Consider the following 20,616-nt stretch of genomic DNA (forward strand, 5'->3'; position numbering starts at 1 on the left):
ATATTTTTTATTTTTCTACTGCAAATTTTTAATTATTTCTAAATTACCATCAAATATCAAAATTAATGACTTATAGCGTTGGAATCTTGCATATAGGTTTCTCAACAGATTCCAACTTCCTTGTCTTATTTTTTGGGGAGATCAGCAAAACAGACTTCCTAGAAGTTGTTTTACGTATTAGAGTAGGTGCCTGTGTTTGTATAATGTCTGTCTGAACCTCCCAGTCTCGCTTTGGTACATCAATCTGAGCCTGCAAACGTGCTATATGCGCCATCAACTCCCGCTCGCGCACCAGATGTTATTATGCCTTTGTCTGGTAACTCTCACAGAGTTTTTCGCAATATTCTGCCTTTTCACGCATCTAGGTTGCCTCATACTAGGCTCGCATTGCTGTTTCCTAATTCTAGAATACAATATCATGAATAACCGCCTGTGTTGACGTCTTGGTGTTTGCTGGTCCCGCAAACTTTGTCATCATCAGGTTCCTTTCTGCGAGGTCCTCAACCTGGCGTTGCAGCATACGTGACCTGTTCGTGGCCACCTTGTACTCTATTGCCTGAGAGTAATGTTCATCACTAACAGAGTTAGCTGCTTTCTAGAGTGTATTGTTACGGAATTAAAGTGAGTAAATTTCAGATTGAAATTGACCGATGCGCATCTGAGCGTCATTTACAAGCTCGTTGAGCTGTGTAAATTGGTCAGGGAAATTCTTATTAATCTTAATTTTTAGAAGCGAGAATGTCTGGTAAAGAACGTCTTGGTATCGGGCGACGTAGTCGGCCATTGATATTTTTGTTTTTAACATCTGTTTATAAGTTGTAATTATGCATTAAAAACTCATTTTCACAGTTTCAGTAAAACAAGTAATTTAATACTTAGTTTTTATGATAATATTTTTATTCATTATTATTATAAATTTATTAATTAATTTTATGAATGCTTGGATATTGTTAAAATCGGAATAACTTTTAGTAGGAGTTTAATAATTGAGATAGCTACTTTAATTCAACAATTAATTTGAAACAAGTTAAATGGAGTAACTAAAAAGAATAAACGACAAAAATAATAACATTAATTGTATTAGTAACACACGTATATGGTCGAATGAGCATAAAGGATATATTTGTACAGTATCTAGTTAAAGATCAATGTTATAATAATAGTTATAATTAGATGGATTTACTTATATGAGACAAAGGTGTAAACCTAATTAAACTCTTACATATTAAAACTGAATAATTATAGCATATTATATAATACATTATTAAGTAAAACAAAATACCACAATTAATAGGATAAATTCAATAAAATTATTATTAATTTCTGATTGAGAATAATTAAAAATTATTACTCTAATACTAAAAGTTTCATCATAATTGGTCCTTATTAGTATAATATTAAACAATTATTAGTCATTATTCTAATTGCATTTGCAGAAGAATAAAATAAAAAGCTAGATCATCAAATTTATATTTTATATCTGTATCTATTTTAATTCTACTTAATTTTTATTATTATTATCCCATCAAATGAGCTAGAATAAAGTTATAGACCTTATTTTTGTTGTCAAAACACTAATACAGTTAATCGTACAATCAATATTTAATTTCATAATAAAAATTATATATAATATAATATATTTAGTATTAAAATGGAACTTTATATTTTATTGAATATTTTAGGTTGATATTCAGTGAAATAGTAATTACTAGTTCAATAATAATTTATGTGTAAATAATTTGGAATTACCTTGTATTTATTTAATATAAATTCTAACTTAACAACATTTTTAAAAAATTTTACACGTAACTCTGATTATTGTTGACTTTATTAATAAAATTCTATATTTTTCAGTAAATATTAATAAAATCTTAATTTGTAGTATAAGATAGGGCAAATGAATTTAATTTTGTAATAAAATTATGTTTAACATTTTATTAGTTTTACATTATACATTAGGAGCTAATTCGGAAAATATATTATCTATTAGATTCTAGATATAATGAAAATCTTATAAATTTATAAAAGATTTCAGTTTTGAAGCTTAAATCGTTAATTTTTTAAATATACATTTTCCTACAAAATATTTTAAATCTACCTTTAATTTAGTAATGCTGTTAAAAACTAATCATTATACGTTCTATTCAGCTAATAACAATGTTTATCGTTATGAGATTTATTTCTTTTTTGCAGATAGTTATATTTTCTTGAAGTTTACATCAACAATATCATTTAAATCTGAAAAACTATTGATTAAGATTTTTTTATGAATATGATTTGGACTAGACTAGTTTATTACTAGTTTGCTGCGAATATAGATTAGTTATTAAAGTATCAATATTTTTTAATTATATACCTTCATTGAAGTTTTAGACTAATTAACATTTTAATTACACTAATTTTTATTTGCTTATATTAAATATGATGGTCTCAATATAGTGGTGTTACTATTTGTAGTAATTATTCTGTATTCTATCTTTTTAAGTGCATACTATAAGTACTAGATCAGGAATAAGTTTGACTTAAAGTTCAATAAATTTTAGTATTTCTAACTCATTTTATATATCTTATGTAGAATTTCGGCAACTATAATATTATCAGATAACTTTTAGTTGTTTCAATGATAACAATAAGTATTTTACATATTAAAATCTAGGAAACTAAAGAAAACAGTAATTAAAGAAATTAATTGTAACAGTATTGATAGTATAGAAATTTAGTAGTAATTACTATTAATAATCAAAATCTCCCACTGGAGTAATAAATTGAATCAGAATTACAGATAAAATAACGTTTAGTCTAAATTATACTACAGAAATATGTATTAATATAGTAATATTGATTTCATTAAAGAGTATTAATATCCGTAGACTAGTAATAAAGATATCACATTGTAAAATATCATTTATTATATTTCAATACAAAATTAACCTTACAATATCATTGATTATGAAAGAGGCTTATATAGCTACTAATTTCTCTGTATTTTCTCAGTATTTAATTGATTAGATAACATGTCTACCATTTAATATTATTGCTATAGTTATATTAAATATTCGAAATATTATACTGAAAATCGATGATCCAATGAAGCAGTTCTATCAACCTGCATCTTATATTGCATAAACTAGTTGAATAAATATTGGAAGTGCAACGGGTATAAATAGCGATAATTTCTAGTGTGAGCTGAAAGGAAGTCCTATAAAAAGATAGACATAAAAATTGCTATTCGTGGTCCTTGTATATTATTAATTTATTCCCTAAAAATTTATGCAACGTATGAAACAGCTTCATATTAAATATCATGACAAGATAATTCTAGTATAACTGAAAAAAATAACGAATAATGTGAAAGAACGTTGTAATAAAATTATGTGGATTTAAGAATAGTATTATAACATAACCAATCATGAAAAAATATTAACTGAAATCTACGTAATCAGTTATCTATATAAACATCTTGAATAATTAGTATGATTGCTAATACTTATTATAATATCACAAAGATTATATGAGATCGTATTTGGTTTAATTGTCTTTTGTTTGATTAACTATATAATTTTTTACGATTTAGATATTCTTTAAAAATATAATTATTAGTATTAGCAGAAAAACTGCTAATATCATTGATATAATTGTTAGTAGAAAAGTTTTAACATAAATTTTCTTTTTAGTATAGACCTAATCAACATTCATCTGATGGTCGACAGTAATCATAAATTATAGAGTTTAATTGGATTTTAAAACACACTTAGTTTAATAATAGTTATATTGGACAACAACTCAAAAATAGTTCAGTAGGGTATTTCCAGCTACTGTATCCTTATATATAATCAGTAGTAAATAAACCACACTATCATTGTTAGAACTCACTCTTTTGATTGCAAATATCTAGAAACATTATACTTGTTTCTTAAATAAATTCTGAAAGACCACAAAATCTTAATATTGATATATCCTGTATTTAAATTCTGTTATACATAATTAAATGATCATAAAAATCTATAAATTATGTTAAGATAATCTAAATATTTCGCTTTTATACTGACGTTTATATTTTCAGATTCATATATAGTTTAGAAAGGATCAGTTGAAATAGTTTAAATTTACAGTATTAGATCCGAAATCATAATATAAAATATCAAGTGATACTGTTTATAAATAAAGTATTGGGTTAAAAGAAGTATTTGTAACTTATCTGTTAACAACTAATCACACAACTCCTACATAAGTTAATTACCCATTTATTTATCTATTCATTTATACTGACATGTAATGATATCATCTCAAAATAAAATTTATTAATAGTTTTCGAAAAATATACTATTTAATAATGTTTGCAATTTTATTTCAATAGTTGCATTTATAGGTTAAAAGAATATTTTGATATTTTTAATAGTGTTTCTTCGTAATAAAGCTACACCTATAATAGTGCTACTATTTTTAAAATCTGACGTGATATCAATGTTTGAAATTATGCTATGCTTTATAATATATGAGTTTATTCAGGTTATTTGAACTGAATTTACATTACTAGATACGTAAGCGCTTAAAATTTTTAAATACTAAGCATTGCCTTGTAGATGCCCACAAGTTCAAAAAACTATTATATCAAATATAGATGATGTCAACAATATTGAAATTATAATATTTATAAAAGATATTTATTTACATATTTGCGATATATCATATCTTCTGATTATTTATAACCAAGTATGTTGATTTTTATAGATGTTAAGCTATTATTACATATATATTCCACTTCAAGATAACCTCAACATGCTATTTATTAAAGTTTAACAAAACTTGGAAAGAACTTTTTAATATATACCACAGACTCATTACTTACTTAGCATTTTTAACATCAAAAGATAGAGATATTATATTTATGGTAAGGATTTATATTACTTTTGCAGCACCTAAAACTCTATAATTGGTTGGCAAATTAATTAATACTATTATTGTGAAAGTACACTATATGAAGTATAATAATACAATTTAATAAAAATTATAAATATCTATATTAAGTTGAATGTTTTTACTGTATATTTAAAATGACCAAACTTATATTTACGCTTTTTAAGTATGTTTATAAGTTAGACTGATAATTTTATAGTTATATATAATCGTATCTTAATATTATTAAGATTCCTTGCTAAAATTTCTATACAAATGCAATTTTCTATTATATTTATTAAAATGATGATATTGCAGGCTCCAGATAAAACACTAACAAATTTATTAATTAGGAATCATGTACCAATTTCAATCTCCAAATTATTTTTATTACAAAATTATCATCATAATTAATATCAATCAAGTTGAAGTCGTCAACATTGGATAATACTATCAGACTAAATGCAACAAACATTTTATTAAAAAATAAATTGATTATAAAAGTCGATAATTCATAAAATATAAAGATATAAATTTATATACAAAATCAGTAAATAAATCATTATTAATGGTTACTATTTACTCTCATAATCTATATAATGATATAAATCTAAATATTAAAACATTATCATTTGATTTGTCAATAGTTTTTCCTATAAGTATTACAATTATACTTTAAATAAATATTATTAATATTCTCCAACAACACTAATTTAAAAAAATTATTATATATGATTAATTTCCTTATTTTAATTAATAGTCTTATTCTTTGAGCATTTTAAATCAGTACTATAAAGTTTATACTAATTTAAGTATTGATATTTAATACCGTTTAACTATTATTGCAAAATATAATTCTACTAAATTACATCATAAAATTATGAAATGCTAGGTATTTAGGTTTAATAAAACAAATGTCAACTATTTAATGGAATCTTTTTAAATAATTATTCATTAAGGTGATTGTAGAAATTATACTAATTTAAAATTTCTTAAGAAACGAACTTAGCATATGATAAAAATTTAGTTTATAACTCTCATTAATAAGATATAATGCTTAAATAAATTTACATAAATAGTTTGATATATGTAAGCCCACTGCTTGCGCGCAACACATAGCGGGCGGCGCCTTGGTCCGTCGCTAGTTGGGGAACGGACACCGTCGGACCCAAATTCGGAGCAGACAGGTAGGGCGCACGGCACCTGGCCATAGCGGGACGCTGCGCTGCGGTGTGGGCTGCGTACCGCGCGGAAACCGCATTCGGAGCGGCATGATATATTACGCGCGGGCGGCCCCTCCAGAAAATGCGCCGAGCCCCATCGCCACCGGAGACGCGCCCGCCGCAGGGACCGTCCAGCCCGCGCGAGGCTGCACTCGAGGGTCGCGTGCGTGTGCTCACGGACCAGGTGGAGCACCAGGCGGGCCTCATCCTCGGTGCGAGCGTGCTGGACACCTCGCTGTCGTGCTCGCTGCACTCCGCGCTGGAGAACGAGCTGCACCGCGACTTCGACGGGCTATGCGCCCTGCTGTGCGAGCTCAAGCGCACCCCCGCCGCCCGGCTGCGCGACGGCTCCGAGGTGGCCGGCCGTTTCCGACGCTTCCTGAGCCTCGGGGGCGGCCACTACCGCCTGCGGGGCCAGGACCTCACCGTGCACTACTTCGGGGACGTGTTCCGCCTCGCCCTTCCACAATGACCGTGCCCACCGAGCGCGAGCCCACGACCCGCTGTCCCGCGCACCTGCTGCCAGTCGCCACCCCGGAGCTGGACGCGCGCATCGCCCGCAGCGCCGCCGTGCTGTACCGCGTGGAGGCCGTGCTCTGGCCGCTGGCGCTGTGCTTCGGAGCCCGCTGGCTGCGGCTGCCGGAGTTGCTGCCGGAGAGGTTCCCGGCGTGGGTGCTGCGCGCCTGGCTCTCCTACGCTGTCTTCACCCTGTCCACAGTGCTGCTGCACGCGCGCGTCGAGCGCCTCCTTCCGGCCCGCCTCAACCGCTACGTGGTGGCGGCCGCGAGCGCCGGGGTCCTGCTGGCGCCCCTCTCGGTAGCGGTGGTGTGCTTCCGCGCCGTGCGCTTCTGGGCCCTACCGCTTGCCTTCGCGGCGCTCATGACGCTCGTGATGGCGCCGCAGCTTACCCTCTGAGTTTTGCCCTCACTCCCTTCCACTAATGATAGAGGCCGTCCGCCTCACCTCCGCCCGCACGGTGCTGTACGCGCGTCAGTACACGCCCGGCTTCTCGCTCTCCCAGCTGCCAGAGGTCGTTGCGGGCCCCGCCACCGAGGTGCACTACCACGCCTCCCTGGTGTGCACGCGCCGCCTTGGCGAGCTCTCGCTCTTCCTGTACGCCGCCCCGGACGCCAACGAGTTGTACCTCGAGCACTGCCTCGATTGCGTGGCATCGGCAGTGCGCTCCGTGCTGTCAGAGCTCACCGAGGCCGCCGCGCTGGAGAGTCTGCTCACGCTCACTGCCGCGCTCTCGGAGACCGTGGACGCGGGATACCTGTTGACCAACCGCGCAGTGGAGCTGTTCGACCAGGAGAAAGGCGGCAGCGGGCTCGTGGGAGGGCTACTCAACGGCGCCAAGCTCGTCGCCAAGACCCTGCTAAGCTGAGTGAGTGCCAAATGCAAATGGATTAAAACTCTTAATTATTGAAATTACAATATAGATATGTGATATTTGACCTTTATAGACTAAATTATGGTCATATTGAAATTTATAAGTAGTTGCGTTTTTAATTATTTACAACTAATTTTACAGTATTATATGTTATAGTGATATTAAAGATTAAAATAATAGTTTTAATAATGATTTTTATAATACTATTCTATAGAGATTATATGTATTTTGAAATTAAATAAATCAAAAATTATTATTATGTTATTATACATTTATTATTAAAGTAATATAATTGATTTTCTTATCAAATGGTAGATAAAGAGTCTGGAAAATATTCTAAGAAAGCTCTTTTTGGCATCCTTGGTATGCTTATATTTGGAACAGGAACTATGATATCTTCTAAACTTATGTTAGACTCTTCTGCTTGCCCATAGTATAACGCGGAACGTTATCCAGGTGTTTTGCCTTGGACTCACGGAAATTGCCCATAATACTTAGTTAAGAAGTTTGAAAAGCCTTGGTTTTAAACTGCTGCTATGTTTTCGGCTATGACTTTCTGTATATTTGGACACTTTGGTGTTATATTTTATAATGAGAAAAAAGCCCAAAAATTAGCAGCACAACGCGCATTAGAATAATTAGAAGAGGCTGAAGAATAGGAATAGGCTCCATAGGTGGTTAAACATTCATGGAAATCTTATACTTATATTGGCGTCCCAGCTATTTTCGATATGGTCGCTACTACTATTATGACTTTGGGTTTAGTATATATTGATGTTTCTATTATGCAAATGCTCCGTGGATCTCTTGTTATTTTTGCGTCTTTCTTTAGTGTTTGGTTCTTAAAGCGTAAAATTAAAATCTACTAATGGTGTAGCGTTATTCTCACAACTTTAGCCTTGTGTCTTGTAGGTGTTTCATGTGTTTTATCTAGCTAAAATTCTGTAGGTTCTTCTCCTTCCGAGCAGATGTATGGGTGTTTCTTAATTGTTATTTCTTAGCTTATTCAAGCTACTCAAATCGTCTGTGAAGACTTTTTATTATCAGGTATTTAGGCTGCTCCATTATAAATTGTAGGTATGGAAGGTGTGTGGGGTTTAGTTGCCACTTGTGCTATTTGTTGGCCAATTGTTAATTTCATTCCAGGTCATGATAACGGTGTTTAAGAGGACATTGTTGATACTTTCTATATGCTTGCTGATAACGGATAAATTGCTAGTTTTACTGTAATCTATTGGTTCAGTATTTTAGTACTTAACTGGGCTGGCATGGTTCTTACAGCTGAAACTAGCTCAGTTGTTAGAAGTATTTTCGAATCAATTCGTACTATTGCCATATGGCTTACCGACTTATTGATATTCTACGTTTTTGCACCACATAGCGTTTATGGTGAGGCATGGACCACTTATAGCTGGCTTCAGCTTGCAGGCTTTGTCCTTTTAATTTTCAGCAGCCAGTGCTACAATGGTTACGTTAAGTTCCCATTCTTTAAGTACGCTGACATTGTCTAAGATAAAGAAGAAGCTGAGCCTCTTATTGAAGGAGAGCATAGCACAAACTTGTCGAACGAGTGATAATACATTTCTCTTAAATTATTTTTCATTTAATTTATTTACCCAAAATTTACTCAAAAAATTATTGTTATAAATTATATAATAATTTAATTTTTATTAATCCCACTCCACTTCACGAATATTCAAAAATGTCATCCTCTGAAACATCGCATATAACGGCTACTTTTGACTCATTTTAAGTTTTCAAACGAAATGCACACTCTCTGTACGACCTGATTATATCACATGTCCTCTGCTTCCCTTCCCTGACAATTAATTTTCCACCAAAGACGACCCTTAAAAACGATCAAATTCGCGTTCCGTTCACATTTTCGACTCACACTGACGAGCAGAATTTCATTTACCAGCAGACGATATCGCTGCCAACGCCACAAACGTCGCAGGCGCAGCAGACCATTTCCGTTTCCTCTAGAGGCGTCTTTGCCGGTGGCTACGGAAACAGCGATTTCGGGCTCATAAAGCCTGAATTCTTCGCCCAAATTCCAGCTGAAGCGAACTTTTCAGCGCTCTCGCCAGACGGAGAAATTATTGCAGTTAGTGTCGAAAATTCTATTTTGATTTTCGATTTCCACTCCTTTTTAATAAACCAAAATTGTGCACCAAAACTAACGCTTTCGCACATCGTTTCCGATTGTTTTTCGATGGTTTTTAACGAATTTTAACTCATTTGTGGTGATTCGAGCGGAAAAGTCCTTATTTACGACATAAACTCGTTTTCTGGCGAGATTTTGGCCTAATGCTCGTTTGGAGCATCAATTAACGGCATTTGCGTATCGCCCCATTTCGAAAATTTGATACTTTTCGTCACCGATTAGGGAGAGCTTATTTTCACAGATTTCAAGCTCAAGATGCTCAAAAGTGTGCTTTTAGGCGACGTAATTGAGGACTTCGTTGGTACGAGCATCTGTTGGAGCTGTTTTGACAACAATTCTGTTACTATTGGAGGCAATGAAGGAGATATAATAATATATAATATTAAAGAAAATTCCGCTAGAAAACTCGTAAAATATCATACTGGAGCGATATATTAGTTACAATATAGTTAATTTTATGATTTACTCTTGGCCGGATCTGAGGATTCTCGGATAACGCTGTGGCTGGGCGGTGAACTGGTTTTCGTGCATGCTGGGCACACATGCTGCGTTTCGGATGCCCGTTTCCACCCCACAATTCCGAATTTAATCGGCAGCGTCGCCGAGGACAACTCCTTGTAGTTTTGGTGGCCTAGCAATTTATGTTTCGAGAAGTGAGTTGGTTTGTGCCCTTCATCAATTGTAATCTTAATAAAATTTCTGCTACTGTTGTGGATTAACAGGAAATTCACTCAGCTTAGCAGGGTCTTGGCGACGAGCTTGGCGCCGTTGAGTAGCCCTCCCACGAGCCCGCTGCCGCCTTTCTCCTGGTCGAACAGCTCCACTGCGCGGTTGGTCAACAGGTATCCCGCGTCCACGGTCTCCGAGAGCGCGGCAGTGAGCGTGAGCAGACTCTCCAGCGCGGCGGCCTCGGTGAGCTCTGACAGCACGGAGCGCACTGCCGATGCCACGCAATCGAGGCAGTGCTCGAGGTACAACTCGTTGGCGTCCGGGGCGGCGTACAGGAAGAGCGAGAGCTCGCCAAGGCGGCGCGTGCACACCAGGGAGGCGTGGTAGTGCACCTCGGTGGCGGGGCCCGCAACGACCTCTGGCAGCTGGGAGAGCGAGAAGCCGGGCGTGTACTGACGCGCGTACAGCACCGTGCGGGCGGAGGTGAGGCGGACGGCCTCTATCATTAGTGGAAGGGAGTGAGGGCAAAACTCAGAGGGTAAGCTGCGGCGCCATCACGAGCGTCATGAGCGCCGCGAAGGCAAGCGGTAGGGCCCAGAAGCGCACGGCGCGGAAGCACACCACCGCTACCGAGAGGGGCGCCAGCAGGACCCCGGCGCTCGCGGCCGCCACCACGTAGCGGTTGAGGCGGGCCGGAAGGAGGCGCTCGACGCGCGCGTGCAGCAGCACTGTGGACAGGGTGAAGACAGCGTAGGAGAGCCAGGCGCGCAGCACCCACGCCGGGAACCTCTCCGGCAGCAACTCCGGCAGCCGCAGCCAGCGGGCTCCGAAGCACAGCGCCAGCGGCCAGAGCACGGCCTCCACGCGGTACAGCACGGCGGCGCTGCGGGCGATGCGCGCGTCCAGCTCCGGGGTGGCGACTGGCAGCAGGTGCGCGGGACAGCGGGTCGTGGGCTCGCGCTCGGTGGGCACGGTCATTGTGGAAGGGCGAGGCGGAACACGTCCCCGAAGTAGTGCACGGTGAGGTCCTGGCCCCGCAGGCGGTAGTGGCCGCCCCCGAGGCTCAGGAAGCGTCGGAAACGGCCGGCCACCTCGGAGCCGTCGCGCAGCCGGGCGGCGGGGGTGCGCTTGAGCTCGCACAGCAGGGCGCATAGCCCGTCGAAGTCGCGGTGCAGCTCGTTCTCCAGCGCGGAGTGCAGCGAGCACGACAGCGAGGTGTCCAGCACGCTCGCACCGAGGATGAGGCCCGCCTGGTGCTCCACCTGGTCCGTGAGCACACGCACGCGGCCCTCGAGTGCAGCCTCGCGCGGGCTGGACGGTCCCTGCGGCGGGCGCGTCTCCGGTGGCGATGGGGCTCGGCGCATTTTCTGGAGGGGCCGCCCGCGCGTAATATATCATGCCGCTCCGAATGCGGTTTCCGCGCGGTACGCAGCCCACACCGCAGCGCAGCGTCCCGCTATGGCCAGGTGCCGTGCGCCCTTCCTGTCTGCTCCGAATTCGGTCTCAGTGACACCCTGACCCGCAGCTAGCTGGGGAACGGGCGCCGCCCGCTATGTGTTGCCCATCTATCAACAATGTCTTCCATAATTACTTTACCTTACCTTATATTATCTTATATTATCTTACCTTATCTTATCTTATATTATCATCCCTTCCCTTCCCTTCACTCCCCCCATATATCCCTCACTCACACCAACACACTATTCTCGCATTTCCTTCCCGTTTTCTCGTTAATCCAGCCTGTAATCGACCTGTGCGCTACCAATATCACCATAAACAGCCCCGCTGCAATCAGCGTGACCAGCAGGTACCCGCCACCAAAAATTGTATACTTTTGCCCCATAGCAAAATCTGAAGTCACGATGCTCCCGGTACCGGCCAGCAGCCGCGCTGCTGCGCTCGTTTGAATAGTCCACGAAACCACATGCATAGAGCGCTAATATTTAGCGTATAACGGAGCCGCAAATGTGATCGTGGAGACGAAATCGGCCGTTTAGAACAGCAGCCCGGCAGCGTGAATAGTGACCCGTTCGTCACCCCCAAACGCTCGTTTTGCTTCCTGCAAATTATTTTTCGCATCGACGCGAATCGTAAAGTTCACGTCAGGATTGGCGGCCACCAGCGCCTTAATAGCGTGAATTACCTCTTTAGCGTTATTTTAGTCTTTCACATCGAGCATGACCAGCGACGCCGTCTCGTTTTCCATTTTGCAGTGGGCCCTGATGGCATCAATTCCCTGCTGCGCTGAGTTCAGTGTAAGCTCCGTAACGGCCTCGTCGACATGCTTTGTGTACTGGCGGTACGGATCTATGCGGATCCAGAGCTTTCCGACGTTGATTCGCATCAGCGTGGACAGGTCCTCGTCAGCCATTAATTTCCCCTTAAATCTGGCGTCGCCACTATAGTGGGAAATTTCCTTATCATGCGCCAAAATAAGCTCTTTGTCCTTTGTTAAGCGGACGTCCAGTTCGACTGCGAACGGCGTGGAGGCCTTGCACGTCTTCTAGATGGTGTAAGCAGTGCCTTCAGGACCGTTCTACGGGCCTGAGCGGTGCGCAATAAAGAGGCCAGAAGATGTGCGAGCGGTGAAGGAAAATGTGTCGTAGAAGATCGAGTTTCCGTACAAAAAGAACGCGGACGCGCAAATTGCGAACCACGCGATTCTGCCAAGGCATTTTGTAGCGCTTGAAGTGCGGAACTTCGTGATGTAGTAAGCTAGAGTCGCAACGGGGGCCAAAAGTAGGGTTATAGTGAGTATTGGGTAAATATTATAGCCCTAAGCCAGGCATTACAAAAATATTGTCACCACTGCCATGAGTGCTACCATGGTCCATTGCAAGGCTATTCTTATTGTTTAGCGTTTGAAAATCACCTAAAATGCGATTAAAAGCGCTAAGAAGAAAATGAGAACGCAGCCTGCGAACGCACAAATTGATGGGAAACTCAACTAAAACTTAAAGCGGAAATCGCAGTCTATCTACTAATGATTGAATACGATCGTTATTATATCTAGATAGCACAGCACTCCAGCTACCCAGTAAGGGGATGAGCCTTTGTACATTTTTAATAGTTATATTCGTATATATCACTAGTATGATTTAATATTCATAAATTGATTAAACCGATGAAATGCTAGGAAATACGAATAATCTATTTTAAGTAATATGATAAAACTAGAAATAAAAAATTAAACATATAATAATGATAATAATAATAAATTTTTACAATAATATTTAAACCATTGTGTATTAAAAAATGAAAAATAAATTAGTGAATAGATATGGTATTATCATGATTTTAGCTATAATAATTTAAATTTTAGATAAAAATCTTATTTTTAGAAATGTTTGAAAGCTAACTGACCATAATTATGTGCATTGTTCTCTTAGAATAAAAACAATATAAGAAAAATAATATTATTATAGTATTTATAGATTAGTATGATTTGTTCTCAATTTTAATGTTAAATTAAAAACATACTTATATAAAAATTTACTTATTTAGAAAGTAAATTTATCATTAAATCAAACATTATTTAGTATAGCTTAACTGTAAGCATAACCTATAGATTACAATCTTATAAATACATTTTATGAATAATTTGTATCTGCGGAATTGCTATGCCCTTGAAATAAGTTAATGTAGATTCTAACATCATAAAAAAGATAGTTTAATATCTGGAATTTGTCTAGTTGCTAACTACCTGTTGATTTCCTATAGTCCAATATTTCAAATATTATGAAGTAAAATTATTTAAATATTTATATAAATTACCGCTAGTTCTAGTTTTTAATATTTTAAATGTTATTATAAATTGTTAATTATTTTCGCAATATTGACATATATTTTATTCTTGAGTAATATAATTCATGGTTTATGTAAATTAATTAGTCCTGATAAAGATATTAGAATATTAAGTTTACAGAGATTTTAATTTATAATTCTATTGATACATAATATATACATAATATTAATAAATTGTGATTCCTAAGTATTGGAATCTAGATTCTATAGTAGAACTAAAATATATTAGTATTTAACGTTATAAAATTCACATTAATTCTCATCATTTAGGTGTATAAGGTTTAATTATGTCATAATTTTATTAATATAGTCAACTAATCTGAAGTTTCTTTAGGTTATAAATTTATCAGTATTGACACTATTCTCAAAAATGGACTCATAATAGAAGCACCGATTTTCCCTCTGCATGCTGCAGTATTTCGGACCCGACGGCCGCGCCGCGATCCGGGCGGTGAAGGCGATGAGCATGACCCAGAAACGCGACCTGTTCCACCTAGCGAGCACCGCGGCGGACTGCAGCAGCCGGCAGGCCGTGGACTACTTCCACAACACCTGGTCCCGCCAGTTCTTCCAGTCCCCGGAGCCCTTCCGCAACGAGGTGCGCGAGCTGTGGCAGGCGTTCTCTGCGGACCCCGAGTAGCGCTACGGCGAAGTGTATGAAATCATGCAGGAGCGGCATGGCGGAATCTTCCACCGACAGGCGCTGCGGCAGCTCGTGCTCAGGGAGTACGGCCGGCCGCCCAAGTTCACGCAGACCGACCTCGACGCCCTTTGCTGCTTACTAGCTATTGATAGGGACCCAACTGATTGCATTTGAGTTATAAAATTGGTTGTAAATTTACTTTGATTTTAAATAATGAATAATTGGATATATTTAATAGTATTTTGATGTTAATTTATTTTTAGATATTTTTTAAATACTAAATTAGAAATATTAACGATAAGATTAATAAATTTCAGTAATTCACTTATTAATTTACGAAGTTAAAACATGTAAGATAAACTGTATTAGTAAGTGATAACTATATGGGTAGTATAAAATATTTTTGATTTTTATATATTATATTAATTATTACAACTCCCATGTTCTTTATATTTGATTATAAATTAAATGTATAGTTGTATACTTAATAAAAAGAGAGTATAAGATATATATGTAAATCTTTTATAAATTATGCGCCACTATTTGTATTATTATTTTATCTACTATTACATCTGCAATAATTTTTCCAAAAATAACTAAACTGATTTAAGAATTAACTATAAACTATCTACTACTATTTTTAAGAATATATATACCAGTATCAATAACTAAATTAAATTGCCAAATACCAAAAATCTAAATAAATTTAGAAATCATTCTGAAGTTTTTCCGAGCAATGCCGCGCCAAGTATACCTGCATCATTGCCTAAGGAAGCCTTGATTATCTTGGTATTATTTTTACTGAACTTAGTAAAAACCTATTCGGCAACTAAGGCTTTAACCTCGTTAATAAGCCAGTCACCTTGGGCGGAAATTCCACCACCGATAGACAATAAATCAGGTTAGAAGACGTTGATTATATCAGTAACTCCGCAAGCAAGGTACCTGATGAATTGCTCAGTAACTTTTTTACCAGCTTCATCCCCCTTTTCCCTAGCATCGAAGCAAGTCTGTCCGGTAACTTTCTCGATATCATTTTCGACCAGGTCCCACATCAAAGAGTCCTTATTTTCGTTCATAATTTCTTTTGTGAGGCTAATTATCCCAGTTGCGCTAGCATATGCCTCCAAACACCCCTTTCTGCCGCAGGTGCACTATCTGCCATCAAGTATTATGACTTTGTGACCTAATTCTGCGCCAGCAGAGTTGAACCCAGTGAATATTTTGTTATTTATGATGATTCCACCACCAACACCTGTACCAAGCGTCATCATTACGAATATCTTGGACCCCTTAGCCGATCCTTCCAAATATTCGCCGTAGGCGGCCGCATTAGCATCATTGTCCATGAAAATAGGCTTGTTCAGGTCCTTTTTAAGTTCTGGGCCCAGCGGTACATCGAACCAATTGATGTTGTTGCTGTACTCTACCACTCCATCGACGCCGTTAATAGTTCCTGGGGCCCCAATTCCGACCCAGGCGACGTCTTTTTCGAAGTCCAAATTGGCCATTTTGGTGACTGTTCTGATGAGCTCTGCCATGTCTGCAATTATGAGCTTCGGCTGGCGCTGGGAGAGCGTTTTCACGGAGTGAGTTTTTATGATTTCGTGTCTGTGGTTAACGACGCCAGCACTAATGTTTGTACCTCCAAAGTCGACCCCTATGTAGTATTTTGGGGATTATGAGCTTGGAAGTTTGACATTTTCAGCACTAGCTGAGCAACCCATTTTTAAATTTTTGCGATGATCACAATAAGTGCTTATAATTGAATAAAAATCATTATGAAAAAATAAAATAAATGTAAAATAAATATTAATATATAACTATAAAAATCAAGGGATATGAATTTTTATAGTCGAAATTAAAAATATTTTAATAGTATATATAAAATCAATATATATGATAATTATGGTATAAGTAATATTAAATAGAATAATTTAGTTTTTTAGTTTCAACAAAATAGTAATAATATCACTTTATACCTGTCCTTATTTTTAAGAACAACAATTGCTTATAATCAATAGATTCTTTAATAATATCTAAGTTCCCTACTTCTTTTTAATATTGTGATTCCCTTTATTATATAATTGTATATAAAATAGCATATTTTATTTTTATAATGGGACATTGCTACTAACACATCGAGACGCAAAAAAGTGACCAATTACATTACCCTACTAACAACTTGATAATCCCCATCTCAGTAGAGAGTATAAATGTATCTTTTGAGGTTTCAACAAACGAGAATACACCAGAACTGGAAGATAACCAAAGAGAGTCAGTACTTCACATAACACTCCAATAATAAGTTTTGAAATATGAATTAAAGTGATTTACTATGCATACTATCAATATGTTCAAGGCTTGGCCTCTTCACTGTTTTCCATTCCTTAATCACCAAATACCTCTCCCATGGTGTTTAAAACTTGCCTAAAGTGGTCCTAGTCGATTTCCAGGTCAAATTTTTAGATTAAAACAGGTCGTTCTTAGTGGTCCATTAGCGGCGCGAGCTTAAAATTAGAGTGAAACTTAACGAATTCGGACTTTTAATAGTATAGCTGCTTGAGCTTTTGATGCGAGTTAGCCTATTATGATCGTAGGTAGTGGTCATTCATAGGCTTATATTCAATTTCGAGGTGTTACAGGTTGTTTCTCGAACCGTAAAAGCGAGTGCTTTACCGCTGTTAGGCCTTACTAAATTCTACCAACTTATTAGCCTTAATTTGCACTGGATCTGCCTAACTAGTTATCCTGATACGAGCAAAGTTGCATTCAAAAGTACTCATGCGCAAATAAGATTATATATTATTATCCTATTATAATGCAGATATTATATTTTATTGAATATAAAATTATTATAATTATTATACATTAATACCATATTTATAAAAATTTGAACTACAACGTACCACCCACACATTATTTTGCGCCATTCTACCTCCACCCCCTAGCAAAACAAATCAATTCAGCGAGAACAGCCCCCCACACTATCCCCTTCCATTTTCCACTCCCTCCCCTTCCATTCTTGAACTTTCCTCCTCCCCTCCAAAACAGTCCCTCTCCACCTCCTCGCAAAACCTGCACCAGCGCATTTCCTCCCCTTCCAATTCCGCTCCAAATCCCACTCCCAAACTGATATAAACGCACAAAACGCGCTCATTTTCCGTGAAATTAAGCTGCTGCCGCACCAAAAAGCACTATTCGAGCGGGATCAGCATGCCCGAGAACACGTCTCGCGGCTCGAAAACGGCGCCCTCGGGAACGAAAATCGGACCGATTTTCGAGCTCCGCAGCCGCCCCGGCAGGCAGACGTGCTGCCGGATTCGCGTGATCCGGCAGGCCTCCACGGCGCTGTGCGCGCAGAAGACGTTGAAGACGACGTGGTCGCCGGCGCGCAGCAGCCCCGCCGCCAGCAGCGCCCGCGGCATGAAAACGAGCTCGGATTTCTGCTGTTTGAACGTTTCGTGGAACGCTTTCTCCGGGCGAATTCCGGAGCATTTCCTGGCCTCTAGCGTGCTGAAAACGCCCGAAAACGTCAGGCTCTGCAGGCTCACGTTCTCGACGGCCCATATCGACAGTTTCGGGGACTGCGTCGGGACCGTCTCCTGCATGTCGATAACCTTGTGCAGCGCCTGCGCTTTTAGCGTGAAAAAGACGCGCGCGCCCTACTATAGCAGATTCTCGCAGTTCGGGAGGCGGAAAAAGCACAAATCGACTACCGTGTCCAGCTGCCGGTCTGGCGCGATGAAGCCGCAGGTCGTGCCGTAGCTGGCCGGAATTTGCGTGTTTTGGGGCCGAAAACTCCTGTTCAGGAGCTGCTCGTTTACGTTCGAAAAGCACTGCACGATCTCGCCGCTGAGCCAATCGCTCACCGGCGGGCCCCGCAGGACCTCCACGAGCTCGCAGGAGCTCGGGTGCAGCCGGTTTCGCACCTGCGTCAGGCGCACCAGGTGCCCGAGAATGTTCTCGCGGCTCTTGAAGAAAAAGTGCCTTTCGAAGCCCGTGGCGAGGCGCACGAAGCCGAACGAGCTCGCCTGGTCCTTTTTGGGGTCGATTTCCTGCCAGTAAACGACGGCGCTGACCGCCTGCTGCCCGGCCTGCGGGTCCTCCGAAAACGCGCTAAACACCAGATCGCTCGCGACGTTGAAGGCGCCGTTCGCCGTAACGGTAAACTGCGCGTTCTGGCGGGTGCGCAGCGGTCCGAACTGGTTCGTCGCAATCGCCGTTTCCGCGATTTCGCCCGTCTGGAACGACACGAGGAGCACGCCGAAGGACGGGAAATGGAGGCGCACGAATCCGCAGGCCTGGCGCGGAGATGATCGGTGAATCGCTTCAGGGCGCGGCAAAGCGAGCAGATGGCGCCACTGGCTCGATGCGGGACTCAGGAGCTCCGTTTTCTGCGGCGCCGAGAACGGGAGCTGCTGCGAGAAGCCGAAGTCCAAATTCGGCGAAAACGGCTGCTCTGCTTGCGGGAAAAACCGTAATTCCGGAATAATACTCGTTGGATCACTTGTCGTTATATCAGTTGAGACGATTTTTATTATATCAAGATCCATAACCAACTTGAAATTTTCAGTTACGTCCAGCTCTTCTGTGAGGCAAATTTCGAAGACGTCGCCGTGCAGGAGGCTCACGTGCGCGCATTTTTCGTATTTCTGAAGGAAGAGGTCGAAGCTGAGGACGTGAAAAACGCCGTCCAGCGGGTCGATTAGCACATTTCCGTTCACAAAAACCGCAGAAACCGTCAGATTTACCGATTTCGTACTCGCGCGAATCGCCGTGAACCACAAATTTTGGTCCAAAATACTCAGAAGAAACTGGCCCGATTAGCAGTTTTCCTCGATAAGAACATTCTAATCGGGCTCGAAATTACTCGAAAGCTTAACCGCAGAAAATGCTTATCGCTGCAAATTTTCAGCTAATTTGACCACTTTTCCACTTAAATTAGGAGCGGAAAACAAATTTGTTGACTCAACATTTGCAACTTGGCTGTTTAGTACATTCCCTCCAAACACGAACGGCAGCATCGCGAAAAGTTGCCCCTTTTGCGCGACCAGAAAGACGCTCGAAATCGCGCTGGCAGCCAGGAACGCGCTCAGGCCCAGCGACGTTTTGAGCGTGAAGAAGCTCCCCTGCTGTGCCAGCAGCAGCTCCGCGCAGCGCGCCGTTTCGCGCCGCGCCAGAACGACCGCCTCTGGCCCTCCCTAAAACGCAGAAACTATCGCCGCAGGGACGTCCGTTTCGAACATTTCGCGGACGTCCGTTTTCTGCGGCGCGCCGAACGGCCCCCTCCGCGCGGGCTGCGGCTCGCAGAAAATGAGGTGGAAAACGCCTCCCGCGAAGGCACCGCTTCCCGCCGGCGCCGCGTGGAAGAGCCCGTTGGTCTCGAACACGGCCGTCCCGAGCGCAAAATGCCGGAAATGCGCCCACGCCTGAAAGCGGTAATTAGCGACCTCCGCAGCGCGCGCTGCGCAGGCCAGAATTTGCAAGTCAGCGTTGAAAAATTGGAAGATTTCGACGTTCAGTGCCAGGAAACTCGTTAAATTCAGCCCCTCGCAGGCCGCGAACAGGCTCGTGAAGTTGTGGTGGGCGGCTGGGGAAATGTGGGCGAACTGCAGAACGGACGTTTTGAACGCTTCGAACGAGACGTCTGTGCAGATCGGCGAAATTCCGAGGTAATTCCTTAACTTCACGTTAAATGCGCTGATGTCGAGCAGCTAAAAATGCTCGATTGACGGCGGGAAAATGTGCGAGATATCGCGCTGGAAATGCTCGTAGATCAGGTAATTAAGCGAGACCAAATCCGTCATTTTTGGAGTGGAGA

At 40.3% G+C, this 20,616-nt stretch overlaps 13 protein-coding genes across 13 annotated transcripts; 6 read left to right on the top strand and 7 right to left on the bottom strand. All coding sequences in view use genetic code 6, as the record gives it.

Annotated features, from left to right (window-relative positions):
• Window positions 1-49: 49 nt before the first annotated feature.
• SS50377_22881 (uncharacterized protein) lies at window positions 50-1,462 on the bottom strand (the record flags this gene model as incomplete). Its single annotated transcript, XM_067906759.1, has 1 exon — window positions 50-1,462. One exon carries the CDS (start codon window positions 1,460-1,462, stop codon window positions 50-52), a length of 1,413 nt encoding a protein of 470 aa, XP_067766027.1.
• Window positions 1,463-6,167: 4,705 nt separating this feature from the next.
• SS50377_22882 (Transmembrane domain-containing protein) lies at window positions 6,168-7,034 on the top strand (the record flags this gene model as incomplete). Its single annotated transcript, XM_067906760.1, has 1 exon — window positions 6,168-7,034. The coding sequence occupies one exon, from the start codon at window positions 6,168-6,170 to the stop codon at window positions 7,032-7,034; it is 867 nt and encodes a 288-aa protein (XP_067766028.1).
• Window positions 7,035-7,059: 25 nt separating this feature from the next.
• Window positions 7,060-7,503, top strand: SS50377_22883 (uncharacterized protein; the record flags this gene model as incomplete). Its single annotated transcript, XM_067906761.1, has 1 exon — window positions 7,060-7,503. The coding sequence occupies one exon, from the start codon at window positions 7,060-7,062 to the stop codon at window positions 7,501-7,503; it is 444 nt and encodes a 147-aa protein (XP_067766029.1).
• Window positions 7,504-7,817: 314 nt separating this feature from the next.
• Window positions 7,818-9,083, top strand: SS50377_22884 (EamA-like transporter family protein; the record flags this gene model as incomplete). Its single annotated transcript, XM_067906762.1, has 1 exon — window positions 7,818-9,083. One exon carries the CDS (start codon window positions 7,818-7,820, stop codon window positions 9,081-9,083), a length of 1,266 nt encoding a protein of 421 aa, XP_067766030.1.
• Window positions 9,084-9,211: 128 nt separating this feature from the next.
• SS50377_22885 (Histone acetyltransferase type B subunit 2) lies at window positions 9,212-10,333 on the top strand (the record flags this gene model as incomplete). Its single annotated transcript, XM_067906763.1, has 1 exon — window positions 9,212-10,333. The coding sequence occupies one exon, from the start codon at window positions 9,212-9,214 to the stop codon at window positions 10,331-10,333; it is 1,122 nt and encodes a 373-aa protein (XP_067766031.1).
• A 74-nt stretch (window positions 10,334-10,407) lies between these two features.
• SS50377_22886 (uncharacterized protein) lies at window positions 10,408-10,851 on the bottom strand (the record flags this gene model as incomplete). Its single annotated transcript, XM_067906764.1, has 1 exon — window positions 10,408-10,851. One exon carries the CDS (start codon window positions 10,849-10,851, stop codon window positions 10,408-10,410), a length of 444 nt encoding a protein of 147 aa, XP_067766032.1.
• A 25-nt stretch (window positions 10,852-10,876) lies between these two features.
• Window positions 10,877-11,743, bottom strand: SS50377_22887 (Transmembrane domain-containing protein; the record flags this gene model as incomplete). The annotated part of the gene is made up of 1 exon (XM_067906765.1): window positions 10,877-11,743. One exon carries the CDS (start codon window positions 11,741-11,743, stop codon window positions 10,877-10,879), a length of 867 nt encoding a protein of 288 aa, XP_067766033.1.
• Window positions 11,744-12,032: 289 nt separating this feature from the next.
• On the bottom strand, window positions 12,033-13,406 carry SS50377_22888 (Glycerophosphoryl diester phosphodiesterase family protein; the record flags this gene model as incomplete). Its single annotated transcript, XM_067906766.1, has 1 exon — window positions 12,033-13,406. The coding sequence occupies one exon, from the start codon at window positions 13,404-13,406 to the stop codon at window positions 12,033-12,035; it is 1,374 nt and encodes a 457-aa protein (XP_067766034.1).
• Window positions 13,407-14,519: 1,113 nt separating this feature from the next.
• SS50377_22889 (uncharacterized protein) lies at window positions 14,520-14,966 on the top strand (the record flags this gene model as incomplete). Its single annotated transcript, XM_067906767.1, has 1 exon — window positions 14,520-14,966. The coding sequence occupies one exon, from the start codon at window positions 14,520-14,522 to the stop codon at window positions 14,964-14,966; it is 447 nt and encodes a 148-aa protein (XP_067766035.1).
• A 539-nt stretch (window positions 14,967-15,505) lies between these two features.
• Window positions 15,506-16,519, bottom strand: SS50377_22890 (Glucokinase, ROK family; the record flags this gene model as incomplete). The annotated part of the gene is made up of 1 exon (XM_067906768.1): window positions 15,506-16,519. One exon carries the CDS (start codon window positions 16,517-16,519, stop codon window positions 15,506-15,508), a length of 1,014 nt encoding a protein of 337 aa, XP_067766036.1.
• A 392-nt stretch (window positions 16,520-16,911) lies between these two features.
• On the top strand, window positions 16,912-17,124 carry SS50377_22891 (uncharacterized protein; the record flags this gene model as incomplete). The annotated part of the gene is made up of 1 exon (XM_067906769.1): window positions 16,912-17,124. The coding sequence occupies one exon, from the start codon at window positions 16,912-16,914 to the stop codon at window positions 17,122-17,124; it is 213 nt and encodes a 70-aa protein (XP_067766037.1).
• A 25-nt stretch (window positions 17,125-17,149) lies between these two features.
• On the bottom strand, window positions 17,150-17,578 carry SS50377_22892 (uncharacterized protein; the record flags this gene model as incomplete). Its single annotated transcript, XM_067906770.1, has 1 exon — window positions 17,150-17,578. One exon carries the CDS (start codon window positions 17,576-17,578, stop codon window positions 17,150-17,152), a length of 429 nt encoding a protein of 142 aa, XP_067766038.1.
• A 174-nt stretch (window positions 17,579-17,752) lies between these two features.
• Window positions 17,753-20,602, bottom strand: SS50377_22893 (uncharacterized protein; the record flags this gene model as incomplete). Its single annotated transcript, XM_067906771.1, has 1 exon — window positions 17,753-20,602. The coding sequence occupies one exon, from the start codon at window positions 20,600-20,602 to the stop codon at window positions 17,753-17,755; it is 2,850 nt and encodes a 949-aa protein (XP_067766039.1).
• Window positions 20,603-20,616: the final 14 nt, after the last annotated feature.

This window comes from Spironucleus salmonicida, chromosome 3 (genome assembly GCF_000497125.1).
Source record: "Spironucleus salmonicida strain ATCC 50377 chromosome 3, whole genome shotgun sequence".
In the NCBI taxonomy this organism is placed as follows: domain Eukaryota; phylum Fornicata; order Diplomonadida; family Hexamitidae; genus Spironucleus; species Spironucleus salmonicida.